Source organism: Leuciscus leuciscus (assembly GCF_965113295.1).
Source record: "Leuciscus leuciscus genome assembly, chromosome: 10".
In the NCBI taxonomy this organism is placed as follows: Eukaryota; Metazoa; Chordata; class Actinopteri; order Cypriniformes; family Leuciscidae; genus Leuciscus; species Leuciscus leuciscus.
This window is the reverse complement of record NC_138734.1, coordinates 30,578,915-30,606,569: the sequence shown is the minus strand read 5'-3', so window position 1 is coordinate 30,606,569 and position 27,655 is coordinate 30,578,915. Positions and strand designations below refer to the sequence as shown.

At 39.8% G+C, this 27,655-nt stretch overlaps 1 protein-coding gene across 2 annotated transcripts in view; it reads right to left on the bottom strand.

Moving 5' to 3' along the window:
* Positions 1–9,056, bottom strand: part of LOC309507549 (protein arginine N-methyltransferase 8-B) — a 45,010-nt gene extending 35,954 nt beyond the window's left edge. Inside the window, exon 1 of one of the 2 annotated variants that reach the window (XM_082181830.1) lies at positions 8,292–9,056. In XM_082181830.1, the coding sequence (XP_082037956.1) occupies positions 8,292–8,369 (78 nt within the window). In that variant the 5' untranslated portion in view covers positions 8,370–9,056. The remainder of the gene's footprint in view (positions 1–8,291) is intronic. The other variant, XM_082181831.1, reaches the window with a different exon arrangement.
* Positions 9,057–27,655: the final 18,599 nt, after the last annotated feature.

The following is a 27,655-nucleotide window of genomic DNA, read 5'->3' as shown; positions in this document are numbered from 1 at the left end:
TGGAGGGGGCCCTGCCCCCATCCAACAGCTCTTGTAGGAAGGAAAGCACCTCCGCCACACCACAGTCTGTGGGTGACACACCACGGGCTGTGCACCAGCCCGAAAACACTGACCATTTCGAGGAATAGAGTCGTCTCGTAGACGGAGCTCTAGCCTGCGTGATCGTGTTTAATACTCCTTCAGGGAGTCCAACATGTACCCGTTGATGGCCCAGACATGAAGGGACCATAGTTCCGGGTGAGGATGCCAGATCGAACCGTGGGCCTGTGAGAGGAGGTCTCTCCTCACTGGTACTGGCCACGGGGCAGTACTCGCTAACTGCATCACGACTGGGAACCAAGGTTGGTTTTTCCAGAACGGTGCCACCAGCAGTACTGAGCATCCTTCTTCCCTGATCCGTTCTATCACCTGAGGCAGGAGAGAGACGGGGGGAAAAGCATAGAGCGGGCGGCGGGGCCACACATGGGCCAGCGCGCTCCTGCTCTTTGAGAAAAATTCCTGACAGTGAGCGTTTTCTTGAGACGCAAACAGGTCTACTTCCGCTCTGCCGAATTTCTTCCACAGCAGTTGGACTGTCTGTGGGTGTAGAGACCACTCGCCTGCCGGAACATTGGTCCTGGACAGTCTGTCCGGTCCTATATTCAGGAGCCCTGGCACGTGCGCTGCTCTGAGCGAGCGCAGGTTGCACTGAGCCCATACCAGGAGGCGTTCTGCCAGCCTGTACAGGTTCTTGGACCTGAGGCCGCCCTGGCGATTTATGTAGGACACCACAGACATGTTGTCCGAACGGACCAAGACGTGGCGTCCTTTAATCTGGGGACAAAAACGCGTCAGCGCGTTGTCTACTGCCAGCATTTCGAGGCAGTTTATGTGCAGGAGCTTCTCCCGTTCCGACCACTGGCCGAAGAACGGTCTGCCCTCGAGCAGCGCTCCCCATCCCGAGGTGGACGCGTCCGTGGACACCACTTTCACCCTCGAGGAAGTCCCCAGGCTTACACCTAATTGGTACCAGTCGTTCGCTCTCCAAGGTTTCAGAGCTGTGACGCACTTCTGATTGACCCTGAGGCGAAGCGAACCGGATGCCCACGCTCTGCGTGGGACTCGCGCTTTCAGACAAAACTGCAGCGGGCGCATGCGGAGCAGGCCCGCTGGAGCACTGACGATGCTGAGGCCATGAGACCTAGCATCTTCTGAAATTTCTTGAGCGGGACAGACGCGCCGCAGCGAAACGCGTTCGCTGTGCGTTGAATGTCTACCGCGCGCTGTGGTGATAGTCGCGCTATCATGGACAGCGAGTCCAATTCTGTGCCCAGGAAAGATATCTTCTGACTGGGTAACAGAGAACTCTTCGCCCAATTGACACTGAGACCCAAATCCTCGAGGTGATCGAGTAAAATGGTCGTGTGTTCTATGAGCACTGCGCGAGATTGCGCTAGAATCAGCCAATCGTCCAAATAGTTCAGCACTCGCATGCCTCTCATTCTGAGGGGTGCGAGCGCCGCGTCCATGCACTTCGTAAATGTACGGGGTGCCAGGGACAAACCGAATGGCAGGACTGTGTACTGATATCCAGGACTTGGCGACTTCTTCGTGTAACTCAGGAAGAAAAGGCGCCGGTCTGGACGCAGGCGAAGCGCGCTCCCCAGGCAGGAAAAATCCATCCAGCCGGTTGTGACTGGGCTGCTCAGGCGAAGACCACTCGAGGCCGAGGCTCGCCGCGGCCTGTGCGAGTACTCGCATGAGCTCCGTCTCGATGGACGCTCTCTTGCCTGACGACGGTCCTCAGAGCCCGCCCAATCCTCACTGCCTGACGCCAGGATAGAGCAGGAATCATCCTCTCCCAGCAGGGCTTCCTCATCCACGATGTCAACGGAAGCGGCGGCAGACGGCGGCCGCTGTCCGTCAGGAAGCGAGGCTGACGAAGCCGGGGAAGCAAGCGGGCGAACCGGCGAGCTTTGGCGGCTGAGGGAGGGTTCCGGGGCCCGCTGGGCACGGCGCTTTTTACGGCGCGACGCCGCGGCGGGCGGGGGAGCAGTCTCGGTGAAGAGGGAGTCCTCAGAGTCGCCATTGCCATCAGCTCGCAGTGAGGGCAGCCGCCGTCAGCGAGCGCGAGAACTGCATGTTCCTCACCCAGGCAGGAAACGCAAACCACGTGGCGGTCCCCCTCGGTGAAGAGGGAGTCCTCAGAGTCGCCATTGCCATCAGCTCGCAGTGAGGGCAGCCGCCGTCAGCGAGCGCGAGAACTGCATGTTCCTCACCCAGGCAGGAAACGCAAACCACGTGGCGGTCCCCGTCGCTGAGTGTGGCTCTGCACGAGCCGCAGGAAGGCATCTTTAAAAAGATGCTAGCTCTTTTAGAATGTGTGTCGCGGCGGCGACACACACACACAAAAGTACAGTGTAATAAAGGGAAGGATATAAGCGCCGGAAAGCGCAGCAGGAAGGCAGGAAGGCGGCGCGGCCAGCGACTTCAGTGACTCGTCCCGCTGAAGGTGCTCTCTCTCAGACGGCGCGGCTTCTTCTCCGGCTCCAGCGATGCGTGTGCTTCGCTTGAAGGATGAAAAATCAGATAATAGCTGCCTGCGAGCGGTATTTATAGGCCTAGACCACGCCCATTTCGGCGGGACGTGACGCAGCGGGCGCGAAGTGCCCTGATTGGGTCTGGAGTCACGCCAGGCCTCGCTCGATAGGCTGCTGCAGTTGCCGCAGAGCAGCCAATAGGCGCGCGAGCTGTCTCGCCTATGTCTGCATGCTGCCGCAACGCGTTTTGCATTATTACAAAATTAAGGATAATTTTTGGCTTCAATATCTCGCGGAAAAAGGATTTTCCCCTAGCGTAAGATATCTTACGCAGTACGAGAGACCTCTCGGGGGAGAAACACACACACAAACAAATGCATGTCTCTTTGTAGTCTCGCCGAAATTGTTTTATCAGCAGCATCCACAACAACAACAAAAATGTTGAACTTGAAAAATGTTTTTGCGCAAGTGCACTTGCTAAATGCGGATTGTACGAAACTGATCAATCAAAAAACGTTGTTTATTAACGAGCTGTACGCACTGACAGAAACGCAGTTCAAGTTAACGCCATGGGTCAGGTGCACTGCATACTGAATCTGGTCCTCCAATTTCAGTAAAAGGTGTTTTTCCACAGTTTTAGAGTGTCCCCAACACACCATCACAGCGCGCATCGCGTGCTCACTAAACTCCTTAAGACTCAATGAGCTGCAGTATGAAGGTAAAATGATGCCATAATGAATTGCATGCAGGGTAAGATTTGTGAAAGTGTACATAAAATTGCAAGCGTAAATTAAATTTGCATGCGCAAGAGAAGATTTGTAAAGGTGTAAATCGCCTTTCAAGTGTAAGAAAAAAATATTTGCAGCATTTAACTGTTATTCGTAAGTGTAATTCATGTATTGTGAAGCTGCAGCTTCATGCTAACGCAAAATAAATAGGATCTGTATTCTTCTGACTTCCATTTTTCCGCGCTAACACTTTTGGCACGGTTTTTGCGCACAAATACGGCAAAAAGCACTGCAGGCCTGTGAACAGCAATTTGCGACCGAAAACAACAGAGTTAGGAACTGCAAAACAGATTCATTGCGTAAAATCAAACTTTGTGTAAAAAAATAAACTGTTGCAAATGTCTATATGACTTGTTGTGTACATGAGGCAAAAAAAGTTCCCGGAATAACCCGATTTGTACAGTTGCGTCTTTCCTTTACCTGCGCTTCCAGTTTTGGCACGGTTCTCTCACTCATTGAGTTTTGCAAGCGCGAAGAGGAGGGAGGGTCCACCTTCTTCATGTAGCCAATCAGATGAGCCTCTCGCTGACTCTAGGTTTACTCTTATCTGATTGGTTCAATAAACACGCCAGTCACCAGAACACATCTTTATCTTCATTTGGCTCAGAAACGTTCTCGTTGCCGAAATGGTACTTTTAGTGCACACATACATGTTAAATAAATAGATAAATAAACAAACAAATAAATAAACATACATCATGGTGGCTTAATAAGCTGTGCACCATTAGGCTGATTAAGGCTGACTAACATTCATACTGAATTTCAAGCTGGTGTTAACGTTATTGGATTGAAATTTGATATATTATATAATCTGTTACACCACTGAGCAGATGTTAAACTTTACAATCAAAACATTTAATACCCATTCTTTATGTAATAATACCATTCTGATGCAGTGTTTTTCACATCATGTCTCTGTTCATGGTAATTAACACTCAGTTATATATTTTGAAATATTGTCTTGGTCGCACTGTCAATATTCATTCTGATTAGTGATTACTTTCCTGTGACTGAATCAAGCTATTTTATGTAGCTAGCATGAATAACAAAATGCTTTCTCTGTGTCCAGATTTGTCCTAAATTTAAAACTTTCACAAAAAGTAACTAATTATGTCTGAATAAAAACCCAGCAACCAGGGAATATACAGCCTCTTGATATGATTATATATAGGGCTATACAGTCATCTAGTGGTTGCACGATGGCATTGCAGGCAGTAAATGGTGCATAATTCAGAGATGCTCTTAAAATACAATATTGAAAATTGAAAAAAATATTATTGTAACTCATTTAAGTTAAATAATAATAGTAGCCTATGCATGCAGTAGTGCAGATACTTAATTTTCTTAACACACCAGCTCGAAATTCAGTATGGACTCATATAGGCAGCCTAATGGTTCACAGGCTATTAAAGGTAGGGTAGGTGATCCTGTTCAGAAACACTTTTTTTTATACTGGGTGAAATGGTCCTTCCATCCTGATAGTAGTCAATACATTATGTGTTTAGAAAAAGGAATGAAAAAAATCAGACCTCTGTAGCAGCTGCAGGACAGTAAAAACTCTGACCAATCACTGCCATTCGGTGCGAATGTAAAGAACCAATCAGATGCCTTCATGTCTCGTGCCCGCCCCGAGCCCCACTGCGCGCGCTGCCCGGCGTGCACTCATCACATGTCACCGTTCCCGGAAATATTCAGCTCAAAGCACCTGCATATTATGCAGTCAGCGAAGGCAAACAAGGCAAAAACTACTTCCTCGGACCCTGCCCGCGCTCTTGAACGACCTCCTCTGCTTCGCCCTCAACCCCGGACCTGTCCTCGAACCGACGATGCGGTACTTGTCTCCGGACTCGGAGTGTACGTTAGTCTTCATTAGAGTCAACAATGTTTTCATCATGGAAACTCTTACATGCAAAACACCGTATATGTTATGAATCTTACACGAAATTCATCTTCATCACAGTGTAACTGATGGTAATGGAAAAACGTGTATCAATGCAACCTGTTTTTAGTTTTGCCTTATAAATATAGCTCGTTACCGAATGAAACTTTACCATTATCGATATGCTAGCTTGATAGTGAGTACTAAAAGAAATCTTATTTGTTTATATTCATAGTGATAAAGTTAGGTATTTTATTACATGTGATTCTGACATGATGTCACTGTATGTACTGCGCTCCTTCCTCTCCACTCGTCTCAGGTAATAAATGCGTCTTGTTCCAGCCTGAGCGTTTGGCGTCGCGCGTTCATGTGTTTTGGGGGCGTGGCTTTGGAAGGAGCTCAGAAGGGAGGGGGTGGAGTGAATGGAAATAATGAGCTGTGTTTATTGCAGATTAAAAGGTCTACAGTCACTCGATTTTTATATTTTCTTTTTCAGAGTACTTACATTTTAATTATGTATTGGTATATAATGACAGTTTAAACAAATTTGGAATGTTTTTTTTTTAGAAAAATGATCACCTACCCCACCTTTAAGCAATCATGATCTATTTGTTTATTTGTTTAACATGTATGTGTGCATTAAAAGTACCATTTCGGCAACAAGAACGTTTCTGAGCCAAATGAAGATAAAGATGTGTTCTGGTGACTGGCGTGTTTATTGAACCAATCAGATAAGAGTAAACCTAGAGTCAGCGAGAAGCTCATCTGATTGGCTACATGAAGAAGGTGGACCCGCCCTCCTCTTCGCGCTTGCAAAACTCAATGAGTGAGAGAACCGTGCCAAAACTGGAAGCGCAGGTAAAGGAAAGACGCAACTGTACAAATCGGGTTATTTCGGGAACTTTTTTTGCCTCATGTACACAACAAGTCATATAGACATTTGCAACAGTTAATTTTTTTACACAAAGTTTGATTTTACGCAATGAATCTGTTTTGCAGTTCCTAACTCTGTTGTTTTCGGTCGCAAATTGCTGTTCACAGGCCTGCAGTGCTTTTTGCCGTATTTGTGCGCAAAAACCGTGCCAAAAGTGTTAGCGCGGAAAAATGGAAGTCAGAAGAATACAGATCCTATTTATTTTGCGTTAGCATGAAGCTGCAGCTTCACAATACATGAATTACACTTACGAATAACAGTTAAATGCTGCAAATATTTTTTTCTTACACTTGAAAGGCGATTTACACCTTTACAAATCTTCTCTTGCGCATGCAAATTTAATTTGCGCTTGCAATTTTATGTACACTTTCACAAATCTTACCCTGCGCATGCAATTCATTATGGCATCATTTTACCTTCCTGCTGACTTCTCCAAGTGATGCTGCATGACGAGCGCGAGGTAGAGACAGCAGTGCACAGATCGCGACGCGCGTCTCTCAGTGTGAAGTAAATGGGAGCGGGAATTCACCGCATTTACGCGCATATTATGAACGTAGGACTTGAGGGAGTTTACACTGTACGAAGTAGCCTACCCCCAACCTCACACCAAATGTCAGGCCCTGTAGATAGGCTAGCCTATATAAAGATAATTTAGTAAGCAGAAATGTGAAATGTACCTTAGCATAAATAGAGGAAGACGCTGATATCTCGATTGAATTGATGCTTGAAGAATGCACTTCCACAGTAGCCACGAGTAGGCTAGCGTTAAAGTTTTCTATGCAGAATTTGATTAGAGACCGATTTCTCGATCCAATCACGTTGATGGATACAAATAAACTTTTAAAACAAGCATTTAACGAGTATCGACCACAAACGGAAGGAAAATAGCGGAGTAAAAGTAGGCTACCGATACATCACTTAAAATGTAGGCTACTCAAGTAAAAGTAAAATTACACAATTAAACTAGGCTACTCAAAAAAGTACAATTTCTAAAATAAAAACTACTTAATTACAGTAACGTGCGTATTTGTAATTCGTTACTTCACACCCCTGGTAACCAAACAGCTGATGGGCACCAATGAGTATGGAAAAAATACTATGGAAGTCAATGGCGCCCATCAACTGTTTACCGTCGACATTCTTCAAAATATCTTCTTTTGTGTTCAGCAGAAGAAAGAAACTCATACACGTTTGGAACAACTTGAGGGTGAGTAAATGATGGCAGATTTTTTTTTTTTTGGGGTGAACTATCCCTTTAAGTTATTTCCAATTATCCTACTGCTGCGCTCCTCGACGCAGGTGCAGCAGCAGCACCAAGGACAGCGACCAGTCTCGAGCAGAGCACAAGGACAGGAGCTTTGCTCAAGACACTAATTACGAATCAATCACTAATTAGTCAAGCTTATGCTTTATAACAGTGTCTCACAGACAGTACTCTAAGCTATTACAGGATCAATCCCTCTGGAGCAGACTTGTGGATAAGTGTCTTTTTAAATGGATCAACCATTGCAGAATTTGCACAACGGTACAACATGTAGTTTACCTGCCCATATCTTTATCCAGCATTTGATTACGCAACCGGTCTCGGACAGACTATTGCAACTGACTTTTTTTTGTAAACAATAAACGTCCTAATATCGCACGCGGCTGTGTTTACAAACTCGTGTAGGCGTAACTGTTATATGTTTCAACTGCGTTTTAAAATAATGTATCAATAACCGTACCATACATCTCGCTACTCACTACTTATCACCAGGCGCAAAATAAACGCTTTCGAATGCTGAGGTAACCATTGCAAGCAACAGTGCGCCGCTGGAACGCCTCCCCTTAGGAAACAACACAAATACTGTCAATATTTACATTAGCCTAATGGTTTACATTTCCTTTAAAAAAAAAAAAAAACGTTATTGTTTTCCTTAAAATATAGTACATTTGAGATGACCTGTGAACTGTGCAAGTGATGGCAAAATACAATTTATGTTGCGCGAGAGAACCATTGAGCCGCGAAATAGAAGTTCGTTACACACGTTAAACAGTCATTATAATTCGCACACTGGTATAAAAACTCAAAACCTCGAACCCAATGTTGCTTTTAAATGTACGTTTTGATCTACTGGGGCTTTATAACTGAAATGAATAACAATCGTTATTTGATCTGTTAATCCACGTACGTCGCTTACCTCAGTGCTCTCCGTATCCGCCATTTTTCTCCTAAGGAGCAAACAGCGGGAGGAGTGTTTAATTCCCATAAGAGCCAGCGGGATCTGCTCCGGATCGTGCGATAAATGAATGATAAAAACCTCTTCAAAGTCTTTCCCGCAGCCGTTTGCTTAATAACCTCAAACAAATCACAGAATAAATTCGAATCACGTTCCAGAAGATAAACGAGCCCTAAAACTTGTTGAAAGCCCTCCTAAATCCATGGTGTAAAAGTTACCTACAGCAGTGGTTCCCAAAGGAGCGCATAGCGAATTCTCCATATCGTGGGAAAAATATTATAGCCTACTTATTAAGAGGCTCCACATCCTTCCATGGCTTGAGGAATATGAGATCAGCTGGCCAGTAAAAGTGTTAATCATTCACGTCTCCATCCTTTGGATCTGGAATAAAGTCCCTAAGTAACCCTTTAAATATGTTATGAGGAAAATCGCTCTCTTTATTATAATAGGCTGTTTCAGTGAGGCAAGAAAAATGCTTTCTGCTGCTCTGAAATCGTTCGTCGATCACTGAAGAGATTCTCTCACGTATTAAAGTGACTCAAAGACGTTGCTCCACGCTCCAAATCGGATCTTCGAAGATTTTCAGAAAACAGCCAACGTTTAAAGTTCCTCTTTTGAGATGCTGCAGGATCTTAAACGACGAATAAGTTGGATTCCTTTAAATGGAGCAGCGGGAGCCAATTAGGTCTGTGTTCACCTCGCCTCCATGATCCTCTGACCGGCTGAATCAAATGTGATTCAGGAGCTGAGCAGGTCCCAGTGCTGCTGTAATACTGAAGCCCCCCACACACGGTGAACTTCAATTAGTAGACTAATAATGTACTTAAATTAGCGTTCTGGTTCATTTTCTCTTGGACTGAAAGGTTTATTTATTTATGAATGCATACCGGTCAAAAGTAAAAAAAAAAAAAAAAAAAGAAAAAAAAGAAGAAGACTAATTTGAATGTTTTTGAAAGAAATATCTTGTGCTCATCAAGCCGGCATTTATTTGATCTAAAATACAGAAAAAACAGTAATATTGTGAAATATTATTTCAATTTAAAATAATGGTTAAAGTATTTGAATATACTTTAAAATATAATTTATTTCTGTGATGCAATGCTGAATTTTCATCAGCCATTACTCCATTCTTAAGTGTCACGTGATCCTTCAGAAATCATTGGAATATGCTGATTTATTATCAATGTTGGAAACAGTTGTTCTGCTTAATAATTTTTATAACCTGTGATACTCGGGGATTCTTTGATGAATAAAATGTTAACAAAAGAACAGCATTTATTTAAAATAGAAATCTTTTGTAACAATATACACTCTACCGTTCAAAAAAGTTTGGGATCTGTAATTGTTTTTTTTCTGTTTTTGAAAGAAATTAATAGTTTTATTTAGCAAGGATGTGTTACATTATTAAAAAGTGATGGTAAAGACTTTTTGGTAAAAAATTTCTATTTTGAATAAATACTGTTCTTTTTAACTTTATTCATCAATAAATCCTGAAAAAAAGTATCACAGGTTCCAATAGATATATATATATATATATATATATATTAAGCAGCACAACTGTTTCCAACATTAATAATAACAGAGAATCAAATCAGCATATTAGAATGATTTCTGAAGGATCACGTACTGTAAGACTGGAGTAATGGCTGAAGAAAATTCAGCTTTGCATCACAGAAATAAATTATATATTAAACCATTATTTTAAATTGTAATGATATTTCACAATATTACTGTTTTTAATTTTTTTTATCAAATAAATGCAGGTTTGATGGGCATAAGAGGCTTCATTCAAAAACATTAAAAATAGTAATGTTTCCAAACTTTTGAGCTGTGTGTATGATTGAAACCTTTATACATAAAGAAAAGATTAGCACTTTCAAGACAAATCATTAAAACGTTTAGCATAAATTGAAATCTCCAGACATGTCAATATTCTAGAAATAGCTGTTTTTATTACTTTATTATTTATTTTACATATATTACCCCAAGATTATTATTCAAATAAAATGTAATATGCACCCCCCTCATAATAAAGTTTGCCCCTTTATCAACTCAATGCTTTAGTGTCCATCTCTCTTGTTCCTTATAGTAAAACCATAGTATTTCATCTGAGACACTGCAGGGCTCATCTCTGAATCTGGTTGCCAATGATGTTTAATCCTGGTTCAAAGAACTAATGACAGCAGGGGGGATGTAACATCCGCTCTCTCTTTGTACTTCGCTGAAGAGCTGTTTTCTGTGATGTTCTATGAATTACCTTTCCTGGCACTATCAGATCACTCTCATCTTACAAAGCGCAGCAATTCAAGATATGGCCCTCTTATTTCCTAGCATAGGATAGGTAGTATAAAAAAAAAATACAAACAAATGCAACAGGAAGGAAGGAATGATAATGGTAGCCTAGTCTGCATACTTCAACTGATAAATATCAAGAATAATACAGAATGATGTGTGTGTTATTAGCACTGCACTCTATTTAATCATATTATTGCATTGGTTTTATTATGCAAAATATTGTTGCACACTATATCTTAAACTCTTTTTTTAATTCCGTTTATACCATTAAGGAGAACTAAATATAGAAATGAAGTGTGGGGAATTTGTGTGGGTTTTCAAGACTTAATTATACAAGTGAAATGTAAGTCAATGTAAGTCACTTGAAATAATCTGGCTTTGCTTTTATTTGCATTAAAAGATAAGGATTATGGCAGCCAATAATTTTCAGCGGAGCATGAGGGGATATTCTGCACTCTTCTGAGAGCTGTGTGGGAGTTGTGGTGCTAGAACAGGAGCATGGGCTTGTGGGTGTTTCAGGACGAATAAGCCAAACTGTGCACCAAGTGGGTGGACAAGCGATCTGCCAGGTTTTTACGCAATCGAGTATACAGAAAAAATTCAAACTGACTGCAGATATGCTGGGTTACGGAAAATCTAGAAGTATGTATATACGGGGCATGATGAAGTTTTGGTATGAGTTTCTGTGAATATGTTGTTTTTCATGGTAACTCAAAGAGCATTGGTTGATAAGTCAGTTTTTGCTCATTTGTGACCCTGGACCACAAAACCAGTTACATGGTTACATTTTCTGAGATTTATACATCATCTGAAAGTGGAATAAATAAGCTTTCCATTGACGTATGGTTTGTTAGGATAGAACAATATTTGGCCGATATAGCACAACTATTTGAAAATCTGGAATCTGAGGGTGCAAAAAAATCGAAACATTGAGAAAATACTAATAGCTTTTAAAGTTGTCCAGTTATGTTCTCCATTCTGCTGCATTCACTCACAAAAATAAATGTTTTATATATTTACGGAAGGAAATTTACTAAATATATTCATAGAACATGATATTTACTTAATATCCTAATTATTTTTGCATAAAAGAAAAATTGATAATGTTTACCCATACAATGTATTGTCGGCTGTTGCCACAAATATGCCCGTGCTACTTGTGACTGGTTTTGTGACCCAGGGTCACATTTGTGGGTTCTGCTTTGTGGAAATCCTGGTTTATGATCCTGGTTCATTGGGTTCATCTCACACTCACTTCTCACGATCGCCCCCTAGTGTTTAGTCACCTCTGTGGCATGTGTGGTGCAAACCACAATTTGCTGCTGATGAAATTTCTCATTATAAAAAGTAAAAAGATTTTTTGATAATATAATAATATAATATAATATAATATAATATAATATAATATAATATAATATAATATAATATAATATAATATTAATTCATTTAAAACAGATATTAAACTAAATTAAATTATTCTATTATATTACTAAAGAAGATTATTAATACATTTTATAGTTATACTATAACTATATTATATTACATTATAACTATAGTTATATTATATTTTGTGACAACATATCTGATTCTCTATGAGCATCAATTTATGAATATACCAAATTAGGCATATCGATATTTACCAGTGGTGATAATCATACCCAGTCGTGACACCTGCTAACCCACAATTGAGCCATCACGCCGAGCCCAAGCCAAAAGAGCTCTTGTAATTGGATGATTGGCGGGTGGATGTGGCATGTGTGAAAGCTCATTAACCTTGTTGCATGTGGCTATGAATCAAAGTTTTATAATTTGTCACCATGGACCTCTTCTGATGTAAAGCATTTGAGACAAGAACCCAAAGTGTTTCTATTTAAAGAATGATGTCGAGGCTCTACCCCAGCTGTAGTAGTTTTGCCAGCAGTGTTGGTTCTTTGGGATCACTAATGCGTTTGTTCTGACCTTTTACAAGACTACTGACAGTCAATAGCCTCTATTACAAACATTCTGGCTTTGCAGTGAGAGATATGATGCCTCAAAATGCAGGCAGCTCACTGGGTTTGAGAACAGACCATCTTAGTCAGATAGGGAAAGGTTAAAGAGGACATTTTACAAAGTCTTGATTTTGATTTAGGGGTCTACTAGAATAGGATTTCATGCGTGGTTGATTGTTCCAAAAACACATTATCATTCACATATTTTACATTGTTGCAGCACCTTTCTTCCCACTCTGTCAGTAACGCTCTGTTTGGTTTGGAAGCCCCTCCTTCTGATTGGTCGACTGGACCAGTATGTTGTGATTGGTCAACCGCTTCGAGTGTGTTTCTGAAATGTCACTGCCCTTACCATAACCACGAGTTTCAACACTATCTATGCAACTCAACCAGGACTCGTCCCCCTTTTTTATGGTGCCTTGAATGCCTTGGTCGGGAATTATTTAAATAAGGAATAACGTGTATGTACATTCCCGGAAGAAATCTCAAGACTTCAATCGAGGTGTTTCAGGGAGTTTAGAAACAGTGCTTACTGATAGAGAATAACTCCATTTGGAGAGGATTTTGTGCTTCGTAACTTTGAAGACCTTTTTCGTGCTCAAACAAAAAACAAAAACAAAAAAAAAGATGAAAATGAAAAAAAGGATAATACATCCTTCAATTTGAATAAATTATCTCGGAATTAGTTTTTTGAAAACTTATGGAACATTGTGCATTTTGACGAATCTAGTCCATGCATCGCAATAAACAAGAACATTTACATATTTTTCACAGTGTCAGCAAGGTTGCTGCGACACTTAATTAGTGAGTAAAATAAAGTTCTACCAGAAAGACTCGGGAGATAAATTGATATAACAAGCGCATGTTTATTAACAGCCCAGCAAGCATAAATTTATAAAGTTCTTTGGCGTAGGCCCCGTCCTTAGCGCGCAATGCGAGGGTAGCGGAAGCTGCATATCCTGCCTGAAGACGAAGGCAGGGGCGCAGCCGACCCCCTGGAGGTAAAGGAAGGGACCATCCTGGTGGTGGTGGGGAGGATGGAGGGAAAGGACCATCTTGGAGGTGGTTGGGGAGGATGGAGGTAATTGGCGCCGTCAGTATCTGCGAACTCAGACGAATGTAAGTAGGCTACCATTCTTTTATACTGAGAGGTGTTAACACATGATTGGTTAGAAGGGAGTTAATACATTACGCGCTGATTGAGTCTTCCTGGCAGAACTTAACGCTAAGCTTACATTTCTGAGTCGCAGCAGTTTGTTCTAGAAGTTTTTTGTATCGTCTGTGCTTTTTCATGATGTTTCTGTACTGTAACCATTACAGAACTCGAACAACAATTCAGCTCATTAGCAATGGTTTGTTGTTAATAAAGTGTAATGTCTGGTACTTTTGAGGAACACCATTTCACAATAGGGGCAAGCTGCTCTTGTTTGCAGTAATGGACTCACTCTTCTGTGCACACTTCCCTTTAAGCTACTACAGCAGTGTTGCACTTTAGCACCCTCTGTGCTTTTATCCTGTGAATGTTGAAGTGTTTGAAATGGTTTACCTATTCTTTGACAATCAGGAGTGGGTACAGTGCCTTACAGAGTAAATAAATATCTTAAAAGCATTTGAGCCTTTGTTTTCAACATGGCACGTCATGACAAATGCATCAGTGTGATCAGAAATGGGACTTTTCCACAAGACTTTGCATTACGGTGCTGTGTAAAAATGCAGGAGCCATTACACACAGGCACATCCACTCAGTACAAGAGGATGATTGTCCCCTAGAAAGTCTTGGCAGAGTGGACGGCATCCATTTGCTTCATAACCTATGCCCAACTGTGACTTTTGAGAACTATCATTGGCTCTCCGTTTCTAGCATATATTTAATCTGGCAGCACAGAGCGAGGAGTCTCTTTGACGCTGACTAATCTGAGTCCCTGCAGGAGGAGACAGATAGACCAGCTGAGTGTGTGCGATGTAAAGGCTGTCTGGTCTATTTTCCAACCAGAGATTCTGTTCCAAAAGCTAGTGCGCTGCCGGCATTTTAAGGCATCATAAGCACATCCTCGATGCGAAGGCCTTCCAAGGTATTTACCTTTTAAGATAGCTTCCTTTGGCCAAATTCTGAAGTCGCAATGCATGTATCAATTGCAGAGAACCCTAAGGCAATCCCAGAATTTATTGTGACAGTCTCCAAAAAAATACAAGATGATATAGAGTAGACGAAGTAAGAGAAATGTGAATATAAATATTTATATGACAAAAAGTATAGATTACAAAAAAATACATAATTACAATTGATTATTAATTATAATAAATTTATATATTTTTGCCACATAATATTAATTATATGTGATCACAATATGTGATATTCTGTGATCCTTGGATCACAAAACCAGTCATAAGTCTCACGGGTATATTTGTGGCAATAGCCAACAATACATTGTAGCCTATGGGTCAAAATTATCGATTTTTCTTTTATGCCAAAAATCATTAGGATATTAAGTAAAGATCATGTTCCATGAAAATATTTAGTTAATTTCCTATCGTAAATATATAAAACATTTATTTTTGTGAGTGAATGCAGCACAACCGCGAACATAAATGGACAACTTTAACGCAACACTGTGTAATTTTTTAAGTTGATTCTTAGCAAAAAACACTTTGTTCTTTCAAAATGATATGTGCTCATTAATGTGTAATTACTTCTACCAACTAATCAAGTATTCTCGTAAGCGTAGAATCTGCCATTTAGAATACATACGAGCGAGTCGCTCGAATGGCGGCAGCCATGTTGCGCCTCCATCTTGAAAATACATTAGCCAAAGAGGGATATACCTGGAAATTCAAGCTTCGCCTTTCGTGTTTTTGCACCGTGACGAATGCGAGGGGGAGATTACTCGCGACTGCAGGCAGATTTGAAATAATACAGCCACCGTAGGAGTTAAAACGCCCTCGGAATGGGAGGGGCTAGAAAGTAATATTCAGTTGGTAGTCATAAACAATTTCATCGCTAGATGGGAGAAAATCCTACACAATGTAGCTTTAACGGCGATTTTCTCAATGTTTCGATTTTTTTGCACCCTCAGATTCCAGATTTTCAAACAGTTGTATCTCAGCCAAATATTGTCCTATCCTAACAAACCATAAATAAATGGAAAACTTATTCAGATGACCCATGTGACTGGTTTTGTGGTCCAGGGTCACATTTTATTCATTTATTAAGTACCGGTATATAAATTGTTTCGATTTTTTATGTTGTTACATGCTCAGCAAGGCTGAATTTATTTGATAAAAAAAATGCAGTAAAAAAGTAACATTTAATTTTAAATATACTGTTTTCTTTCTTTTTTTTTATGTAATTAAATCTGTGTGTGAGATTGTGTGTGTGCAGTTTAATGGAAGGAGTCCAGGTGGCATGTTAGGCCTACTCTCAGGTTAATTAGACTGCTGCTGTGTCATGTTTAGCGGTTTGTGGGTGTGTAGTTAAGCTGTGTGTGTGTCCAGACTGGAGTGCGTTACCTTGTGGCAATGACATTGTGATGTATTTGACATATTTAGCACTAGGCATCTGGCCCTGGTTAATGGTGTTCCGAGAGAGAGCTCTACAGCTGGTGTTACCCTGCAGTGCTGGAGTTGATCCAAACTTTATAGACATGCAGATGCGTATATTGGATTTAAAATCGGACCGGAGATCTCATAAGACTAAACAAGAGATGTGATGAATATGGCATTTGGTTATTCTCTCTTTCTCTCTCTTTCCCGGTCACCGTGATTTTGCCAAGTAAGACATGTTCCTGGATCAACATATTTTGTTGATCCTGGAATAACATTCCTGTCCTAAAATGTTGTCCTTACCCTATCCCTACCCCTAAACCTAACCCTACCCATAACTTTTCCCTAAAATCAGAGGGAAATGATGGGTGAATAACACTGATGTTGAAGCACCTCACCCTGGTTCTAAGTCTATACTTGACATAAACTGTAAACTTGTCCCTCAAATCTGATTGGTTGATTGGAAAGTTGTTCCAGGATCAACAAAGATGTTGATCCAGGAACATGTGGTGAAATCACTTGGTGAAATCACGTTCACCCTCTTTCCCCCGTCAGTCTATTTTAGGATGTGTTACTCTTTTCCTCTCTTTACACTTTGACGGGGTGGGATTCATATTTAATGATCCATGATAAATGGGCCACTGCAGAGCTAACCTGAGAAAAGAACAGCAATCTCTTCAATAATGCAGTTTGCCTTTAGCCCTTTTGAGTCAGGCAGGAAACCTGAGGTAACTTCAGCCACAGTAGATCTCTCAGTCAAATCTGTTTGACGGCTCTGATCACAGGTGAAAAGAAAAGTCGGGGCTTGGCTTTATGAGGACAAATCACAAAACAACATTAAATTGTAACGTTGCGGCTGTAGTACAGCACACAATGACAAAGGAGATCAACAAAAACATTCTTTGATAAATAAATCCAATACATAACACGCAGGAGATCGACGGGAAAACAAAATCGCACATGAACATTAACAAGACATAACACTGAACAGAGAAAACAAGGGCTTAAATTCACAGGGGCTGCGTCCGAAAACTTAGGTGGCTGATTTTGTAGGCAATGTTTGCGCACAAATGTACCTGACAAAACTGATTTCGGACATAATTCTGATGCAGCATAAATGATCAACAGCAAAATAGAGCGAGCTTTGGTAATAACTGTCACAATCCTCAGTCACCAGACCAGTCCCCTCAGCACACTACATTTCCCATAATCCATCCTGGCTCACACCTGCACACACTCATCTAATCATCACACCTGTTTGTTTTCATTTCATTATCTCTGTGTATTTAGTTCCTCTGTTTTCAGTCTTTGGTTGTTGTTTGTGTATATGCTATGTTATGCACTCTGTTATGCCTGTCTGCCTTTTTGGTTTATTAAATCACGTTTATATTTGTATCCAGTCTTCATCTGTCTTCTTCATCTTGTGACAATAACTAAGCAAATATTTGAATACTGCAATAGTAATTTCTCGCTAAATGACATCAGAAGTGGAAAACGTTGGTCAAACGTATACATTTACACACAAACTGTTGTAACTGTTTTTTTTGTTTTTGTATTCACTTCAAAAACGATTCAAAATGAATGTTCTGTGGTGAATCTGAAAAAAATATACAGTTGAATTTAGCATGTATTTTACATGTTTTAAATCAGTGCAGCATAGTTTTGCCAATACGGTTGTCATAGTGACCTACTTGTCACTAGGACTTGAATACTTCCCCAGTAGATTTAATGCCAGCAACACAATTTTTCACAAAAAGTGTCACATTCTGGCGTCTGCCTAGTGCCTACAGAGCCAGCAGATTTCTCCACCGGTCCTTAGAGTGCATGGATAACCTTTGTAACATGCAACCTGTTCTCTATCTCAGATGCATAATACAGTTGCCTTTACTGAAGAAAAGCCCATCTAGTACTCAAGAGTAGATGGCCTCACTACTTGCTTTTGGGAAAACCATCCCCCAAATCATAAATTAATGTTTTCTTTAAAGGGTTTTATGAACTTAAGAGAATTTTCTTTGTTTTTGGCAAGAGTATCTTCATACGCTGTCTCTTTTCTTCAAAGGGTTTTCATAAAGTCTCGCAAAAAAAAAAAAAAAGAGATGAAAAAAGGTTTGATTCTACCAGAGGCAGACCTCACAGTCATCTTCCAAGATTTAATCGAAGCCGTCAAGCTAAGTTCACACTGAATTTGCGACGCCCCTTTCCTAATTATGATTCTCTTTATAATAAATCGCTTATCTGAGTGTTTTCATTTTAGGCCCAGGATGTGGAAATTGATTGGGTTCTGTGTTGATATGGAGCCAGCTGTTTGTTTTGGAACCTCTATCATCTTTGATCTTCATCTCATTAGGGAGAAAATGAGCCATGGACAGATTAGTCCTGTGTGCTCAGCTCGGTATTCTGAGACAAGGACTCACATCCACTGAGTTCATTTGTTCATGCTGCATGAGAAAAATGAAGGCGACTCTACAAAGAGGTCTGTAAAACAATATGTGTGGTGTTTAGACATGTGGATATATAAAAGTGAACATAACGTTCTTTATCTTTTCCCCTCATCCATTAAAGCTAAAACAATTAGTGTAAGATGGAATCTCTTTATTAAGAAAACAGCTGTGCTGAAATGATAACCCCAGGGAGCATAACACAACAGCATAAGCAGAGTAAACAAATAGCACTAGTCTTCAACAGAATAACATAATACTGTTTCAATGACTTACTTGAGACACTTCAACTTCAAGTGACAACAGTATAAATACATATTTATAGATTTTTTTTTGCTCAAGACCACCACAGGAATGAAATAGAAACCATTTGCATTGTTTTTATGATTTACAATTTGTTATTTGTAAACCCTTCACTGGGAACTATCTTGAGCTAGCAGACTGGGATAAATGTGTTCATTTTATCCTTTATGAGCAGAGTAGGAGGGAGAGCTAAATATAAAATGGAAAACTCCTATATATTGGAAAGCTAATTGTCTAAGGTCTAGTCACAACAATGGGACTGCCTGTGATCCAATTTTGCAATCAATATTTCACTAATGTTCTTGCATTCGTTTTATCACATTATATAGTCCCCGGATTTCGCTAAGTTTGTGGGGCAGAAGCATTTGTCCTATACTGAAAAAAGTTTGGTGTAGAAACTCTGGCTAAACCAGACTCAATGACAGATATAAACAATCCAAACAATCGTTTATTGAACAGATGGACGAATGGGACAGTTCAGGTCAGCAAATGGCAGATAAACAGTGGATAACTTGCGTTTCATTTCGTTGCAGGTAGTGAATGGTGATGATGGTAGAAGAACTGCATGAAACACCTCTTGATGAACACGGTGAATATACAGGGTTCAGGCACGAAGAGAATGGAGATCGTTGGAGAGACGAAGGGAATACAGGTGAATCAACACAGGAGATAAACAAGGGTTAGCTGAAACAGCAAAGAGATAAGGAGTCAGTTTTCACGTTCAAGGCCAGACGATGAGTGAGAGGGTGTGTTTACATGACAATAATGTACTAAAAACCAATCCCCGTTCACATGGATCTGCAAAAATGACTAAAAAGGCTGTATTATGCATGCCAGGCTGTATTATGCATGCATTTCACTTTGTCAAGTAACACCCCTCAAACACATAATACGCATGCGTGAACATCTAATATGCATTAGCATGACGTCACCGTTTTCACAAATTCACATTTTTGTTGTTTACAAGGAGACTGTAAAGACATCAGTTTCAAAACCTGTTTTCAAAGGTTTGCGTTTTCAGGCCCCCAAAATGCTGTTGTCGTATAAATGAACGGCCAAAACGCATACAATGTTTTCTGTTTTCAGTTGAATATGGTGTCAGTTGAAAATGTACGCCAATAATCTGTTTTATTTACAACTAAAAAAAAAATTATTACAATGGGTTTACTTATACAATAAATTCACTACATCCAATACATTATGTTAATTTAGCTTCCCTAGTGGGTCAGAGCACTTCTAGATCACTAGGGTAGATCACCCAAAAAAGACATTTCTGTCATCAAATACTCACCCCCATGTCGTTCCAAACCCATAACACTTTCATTATTCATATATTTTAAAGAAAATCTGAGATATTTCTGTCCCTTCAGTGAAATTCTATTCACCAATAACTCGTTCATAAAGTGATCATAAAATAAATCCATATGAATCAAGTGGTTTAATCTAAGTCTTCTGAAGAGACATAAGAACTCTTTTATGTGTTCATTTAGGTCGTTTATCATTGGTTTTATATATATATATATATATATATATATATATATATATATATATATATATATATATATATATATATTTTTTTTTTTTTTTTTTTCTGAAGAAGGGGGAAGAAGAAATTGGTAACCACCAAGAATGTTGGTAGCTAATGGTGGCCCACAACCAGAATGTGAATTTTGCATCAATGTTCTCATTTTAAATCTTCTTATGGCATACAACCCACCATACTGCCCTTTACAGCTTTTGACATTTACAGAGATTTAGCAGTGGTCTCCTGGCAAGTTTTGTCCTGAGGCATGTGATGTTTTTTTAAGGTCGTTGTATAGTTAGCGCTCACCCATTACAGCCACACAATCACAAACCATTAGAATCACAGTGTTTGACAGGAACAATGTAGCATCCAACAATTTTCAAGGCTTATACCCCAAAATATCCTTCCACTGAAAGTAGTTCCCCTTTTGTTTCTGACCATTTGACAGTTTCATATTCACAAAATGACAGCCAAAATTCTTCCACACTGTGACAAGTAGGCAATAATTCAGGGAGCTCAGATGAGCTGCAAATCCATATTTTCCTTGATGGCACCGATGCAGGTGGATGTCAGACATAATGTTTTTGCCCACATCTGAGACAGCAGTAAACAAGCTAAAGATTGAAGTTTCATGTTCTTCCGGCTCTCTGTCCCAGAAGTATAGCTTCACTGGAATTAGACATGAGTAATTGTCATGCCACAAGCAGACAACTGTCGATGACAGAGATGGATATTTCACAGATTCCACAAAACTTCTACAAGATTTATGGCAAATTAACATCTGATAATCAGTAATAGCATAGCGGAATGCGATGGATGGGTGACAGATTCTGTAGGTCTATGTGTTTTTCTAGATGCGATTTGTAAGGAAGTTTGGTTGTTTTTCTACGTAGTGATTCCATAATTACTTTTAATGATTTTTTTGAGAAACCCATGATGCAGTTTTTGGTCCTTTTACAAAAAATAGGTAACACTCAAAGTCAATAATATTGTACACGGGTTTCATTATTTTCAGTGTTCAAATCACAAGCCTCAAGAACACATAATACATACCAGTTCATGAGTTGAGTAGGACATGATAAAAGTAACTCATAAGATTCATTCATTCTGCCTGGTTTTGCAGTATTTTTGCTATTGTGTGCGACCAGAGAGAATAACACAACAGAGAGATATGTATATCTATTTATTGCTTTTGTACTACTGTGTTTCATGGCAGCTCCATCCATCACATTCAATCTACACAGCATACTCCTAAATAAAACAGGGTTCTAGACTAAAAAAAAATCCTAAATCAAATATTTAGGAGCCAAATGACTTTTAGTAGACAAATTACACAATGGCTCAAAAAACGTGGTGGGTGGTTCAAAAGTGATTTAGTTCCCTGATTGTATATGTGCCATTTAAATGTCACTTTGTTTTTCAAGAATATTTATATTAATATATTTATATTAATAGCACGTCTCACATGCGGGAAACACTGGTGTGCTCTCTATAGATCTGATATCTGTTTGTCATGAAACAGAAGTTAGATGTTTCTTCACTATTGTGACTTATATCTGAGTGAAACAGTTTTGGAAAAAAAAAATTTTTTAAGGCAAAACTTGATTTTGTACATCAGGAATTGATTGGATCGTTGGATTGTTGTGGTTTGCTATTGCTGTGATCTCATGTGAGTGACAGGTTCTCCCACCCTCAGTAAACACGTCATCTGAGAAGAGAATAGATATTGTTGCAAAAGGGAGGGGAAGTTATTTTGATTAAAGATTACGAGGACACATGCATAAAAAAAAATAAAACAAATATGTGCACTGTTAAAGCTTTCATAACAAATACTGCAATATTCCACTAAAATATTTTGGTTGCAGTAAAAACAGTTTTGAGTACGAACTGGTTCTCGATTCCCTATGTGTATTTGTGAGGATAAAGAGAAGGTTGAATCAGCGTTAATCTGTAGATTACAGTGGTGTTGTGTGTCTGACAGGAGGCCACTGCTTGAGCTGATGTTATAACCAGAGTCCAAATGAAGGGCAGATAACTAAAGCTGAATTGGATCATTAATGATTAAAGGGATTTGTGTTTTTCCTCAGAAAAAAAAAAGCTTAATTCTTAAACCTTAGTAATCTAATTAAAGCATTTCAAAATGCCATATCATGATCCTCACACATGAAAATTAGACATCTTTCAGTCCTGTGAAAAAAATCAATACATTTTTTTTTTCTTTTACAAAATTAACAATAGGTGACCTCCTTTTTTCCAAATTTTTCCTGCTTGGTTTGCTGTCCAACAATCTTGAAAGCATTTTCATCATATCCATTGCACAACTGAATGTGGAACTGTGGATGTTTTCTCCCCCAACTGTCCTCTGGACTTTAACTGGATTAACACCCCTGGGCTGATTGTGTGAGTTTAGATGCGCATGATTTCTCAGCTGTTTGTGATTTATTGCTGTGCCATTATCCATGGAGTGGCATTATGGAGCACTTCCTGATGGTTGAAGCCTTTGAACTTCAGCTCGAGGCGAGAGGAGTCCTATCTGGTGTGTGCTGATAAAACCCTTGATCGACTCTGCAAATCTGACAGTCCTGTCAAACACTCTCAGGGACGCCGACATCACCTAGCCAGCAAGGACACTTGGAACTAAGAGGCTAAGAATACCACCTGAAACTGCTAAAAATAAGTTTATCTGATGGCTAACATTTCTTGTCCTTTTGATATTGCTGCAGAGTCTACCTTGGAGAGCAGTGAGATGCATTTGGCAAAGTGTGTGTAAAACGAGTGGAGAAGACAAAGAGTTTGGGGAAAATGGCTGTGGAAAACGTTCCAATGTTTTCAAAGAAGTGTTCTCTGATACCTTTGTCAACCAAGGTCACCTAATAGGTTTTTAGTCTCTTAAAGGAATAAAGTCTGTCATCATTTTTACATATTTTTGATATATTTATTAATTGTATATCATAATTGTATATCATAATCACTTTCACGTCACTATATACTGTAATATATACAAAGTTATGTCACGAAAATGAAGCCTAGCGCAAGTTCTGCCAGGAAGACTCAATCGTTCACGTCACTTATTACCTTCTCATCTATCCAATCATATCCTAATAGCCCAGTATAAAAGGGTGGTACTTACACATGTCTGAGTTCGCAGATGCTGTCGCTTCAACCACCTCCATCCTCCCCAACCACCACCAAGACGGGACCTTTCCTCCATCCCCCCCAACACCACTATGCTGGGTCCTCCCCTCTATCCTCCCCAACACCTCCAGACAGGCTCTCCCCTCCATCATGAAGACTCCAGGATGTCCTCTTCCTCCTTCCACCCCACCACCACCAGATGGCCCCCTTCCTTACTTCGCAGGGGGTGGGCTGCGCCCCTGCCTTCGTCTTCAGGCAGGATTTGCAGATTCCGTACCCTCGGAATGCGAGTTACGGACGGGGCCTACGCCAAAGAACTTGATTGTTTGCTGAGCTCTTAAATAAATGTTCATTGTCACAGTAATATTCTCCCGAGTCTTTCTGGTAGAACTAGATGGGACAGGCTGTCTTTTCTGTTTTGATAAAGTTCTGTCATGAAACTCTAGATGGCACAGGCTGTCTTGTCTATTTTGTCTTTGTTTAATGTTTATTTGTCTGTCTTGGGCTTGAGCACATGGCTCTGTCTTTGTTTGTGTTGGCCATGTGCTCCTCAGTGCAACATTTAGTTTTCCTTATAGTTCTATTGCTTCATATAGCTTTGCTCCTGTTTTCTATTCGTCAAGTTCCAGTCTTAATTTTGCTTTAGTTCTCCCAAGCCAGTCAAGTCAGCTCCTATCATACCAGAGTCCGTAAATTCCACACGTTATCCTGGAGCCAGTGCAGTCATCCCAGACTCGGACGAGATAGTTCCAGTCATCCCAGAGTCAGCCGAATCAATTCTAGTCACTAGGTCCTAAAACCATTATAGTTCAGGAGCCCCCAAGCCCAGTGGTCCAGCGCTCCCTTTATATTGTGCTCCTTTCCCTTATGTCTTTGCTGATTCGTTGCATTCATTGTGTGTGAGCATTTCTTGCTTGTCTACAGGCCTTGTCGGTCAGTGCTACATGTAGTTTTCCCTGTGTCTTTCCCTGGTCGCTGACTCTCCTGACCTGACAGTCAGTCTGGTGCTTCTGGAGTTTATTTCACCAAATGTTGAGCCTCTGGTTCCCTGAGCCGCTGCCATTGTTGCCTTAGCATCTGGAGCTGCCTCTTCCCCGACCAGCCTGTTCTCCTGTTGTGTAGCCTGCCCTTTTGTTTGAACTGTGTTCCCTCCTAACATATCTTGTGCTGTGTCTTTTGGTATTAATAAACATCACTCCCCTGCTCTCTTGTCTTGAGAGAAGTTTTTTTTTTTTTTTGCATTTACAAAATATATAAATTCAATATCAAAATAAATATATATATATAAAAAACATTTAGCTTATTATGCATTATTATTATTATCATCATCATCATCATCATAACAATAATCTAAAATACATGATTTATACTTTTAAGTTAACATGCTATAGGTAAACTGAAAAAAATCTAATATTAATCAGCCTTAAAAATTTAAATAGATTGACAGTAATAGTTTAAATTATGTGAACACAAATTGGCTCATTAAAATGCATTGTGGTCTGTTGAACTTTCATAACCATTTAGTTCTATTTTCACAGTATCCTTATTTTTATTTATTTATTTTTGACAAATATAATATAAAGAAACCAAACAAAGCATGATTCAGGGGAGGCAGGATTATTATCAGTGAAATAATAAACTGCCAGCTGTGTTTGTTTTTATGTCTGGCGAGGGTTTGGATCTTTTACAGAGGCTGAGCAGAATGGCAGCCTTTATCAGGCAATAGATGCTGGTGTCATTACTCGCTGCATTTGCTGTCATGTGGCAGGCCATGTATTGTGGTATCACATTTCATCACTTATGTTATCTTGATGTTATGAGGATGCTTGCACAGATGGGGCCTCCTATATGCAGCTATACCATTCACAGTGGACGGCCTACATCAGTTATACAAATTGAATTTGACTGCTCATAATTACGAGAAAACCAGGGAAAAAGCTTATATTTATTTTAAAATAATGTTCAATTAGTTTTTTGTTTTGCAGGGTTGTGTTTGCATACATCCGCCCCAAAAAGTGTGAAATGCCATTGCGTTAGATAATAAAATGTCAAGTGGCATCTATTTTAAAGTGAAAAGTGTACATTTTCATGATTTTTTTTTTTTTACAAAAATACATTCGATGGGGGATCGTTAGACATTCTAAGCTTGGCTCATGAATATTAATTAGGTGACTTTATATTCACGGATTTACTGAAAAGCAGGTACGGTAAGTGGATTCAAGCCTTACACAGCATTGACCTTGATGCAAACTGGATAAAAGTCATTGCAAAAAGCAAAGTTTTTTTTTGAAAAAGTGTTTGCAAATACCACTTTGTTTGATACTTTATTATTTAATGCAGTAAAAATATTAAAAATGAAGGCGTCTAAATAGGGTCAAAGTATGTCTGTGTGGACCTAAAAGCCAGAGGAGACAAAAAAACAAAACAAAAAAACACACAGAAACCCATCAAGCATCCATTGTGCCACAAGGCAGGCTGTACCATTTTATTCCTCCAAGCAACATGAGAGGTGGTAAAACCAAATGTGTTTATCTGGATTCTAATGGCTGCAATCTCAGTGATGGGAAAGAAAAGCCACAGAGCCGTTTCACTGTCAGTCTATTCTTGCCTCTGGTCATAGTGGTTTTAACAAGTTGACAGTTCCCCAACTTTATAGTGGTTGTAAGTTGCCCTCAGATTCTTTGATTTCGAAATTCAAGGATTTCTTGTCCTAAACAGTGATCTCTTGTGATATCACTGTAATATGTGGTATAGTGTCACACACTCACGCATTGCTTCTAACTTTTCCTTCAGGTCTTCACTGACTCATCCCACACCACATAGTGGTTTTAACAAGTTGACAGTTTTTTTGCTTATTAATAGTTTTCCCGCCATGTGAAGAAAGATTTATGAGCATTGACATAATGTCTGTCTATGATCACATAAAGGTTACTTTTTTTCATAGCTCAGGAGATTTTACGGAGTTCCCATTTATTTTTCATTTTAAGTATCAACATTGTCTCAGAGATGTTATACCTAAGATTCCTTTGAAGGTCTTAAAATAGACACAAATTTGCGAGACAATTGTTGACCTATGTTATAAATATAGGCCCGGTTTCACAGACAGGGCTGAGATTAAGCCAGGATTAGGCCTTAGTCCAATTAGGGCATTTAAGTATAGCTTTTATAAACATGCCTTAGAAAAAAAAAAACGTGTGCACCTTGAGACAAAACAATGGCTCTGACATATTTTAAGATATGTCAGTGCAGTTTCAGTTAAAATAGCTCAACCATGCATTTTAATCTGGGACTAGACTTAAACCTTGTCTGTGAAACCAGGGAATAGAGCACTACAAAATTAGTAGTGAGGAATTTTCAGAGAGTCAGTCACTTGAGTCTTATAAACATGTTCAACATAAGATTTATTTAGATGATCTGATTAATTTAGTCACACTTTTGCTGAGATTACAAATTCACGCCAGTTGGTGTTTTTTGTGTTATGACTGAGTCATTGAATCATTAGGGCAGCACAATTTGAGGGATGATAAAAAAATAATGTAAATTCCAGGTTTGCTGTGCTTGGTTGTAGGGGTACACAATTTGGCCAAAATCTTGTGATTTTAAATCAATAATATGGTTTAAAAATATATTAATTATTATAAAAAACAAAAACAAAAAACATTACTATTGTAATATAGTTGTCAAAATCTCCAGTCACAGTCACCAGCCCATTTACCACATAACTACATTTCCCAGCATCCCTTCTGGTTCCCATCTGCACTTATTCAGCCATCACACAACCTGCCTCTGCTTATGTGTGTGTCTTGATGAGGTGATAATCGATCACCTTACACACCCTCATTGTCTGGTCTCGTTGGACACCAGCATGTGTTTTATTTACCTGTTGATCCATAATGAGCTACTTACCCGAATGTCTTCCAGTGACACTTACCAGTTACAATCCCATCTTTGATCATCTTCATTCTCCAGCCATCCTGTTTGCACCAGTCTGCACCTACAACAATAAGAACTGATATTCATAGCTAAGTGTTTGCTGATATTTAATGAACTCAGTCACTCACCTGCTTGCTTCGTTTGTTTCCTGCACAC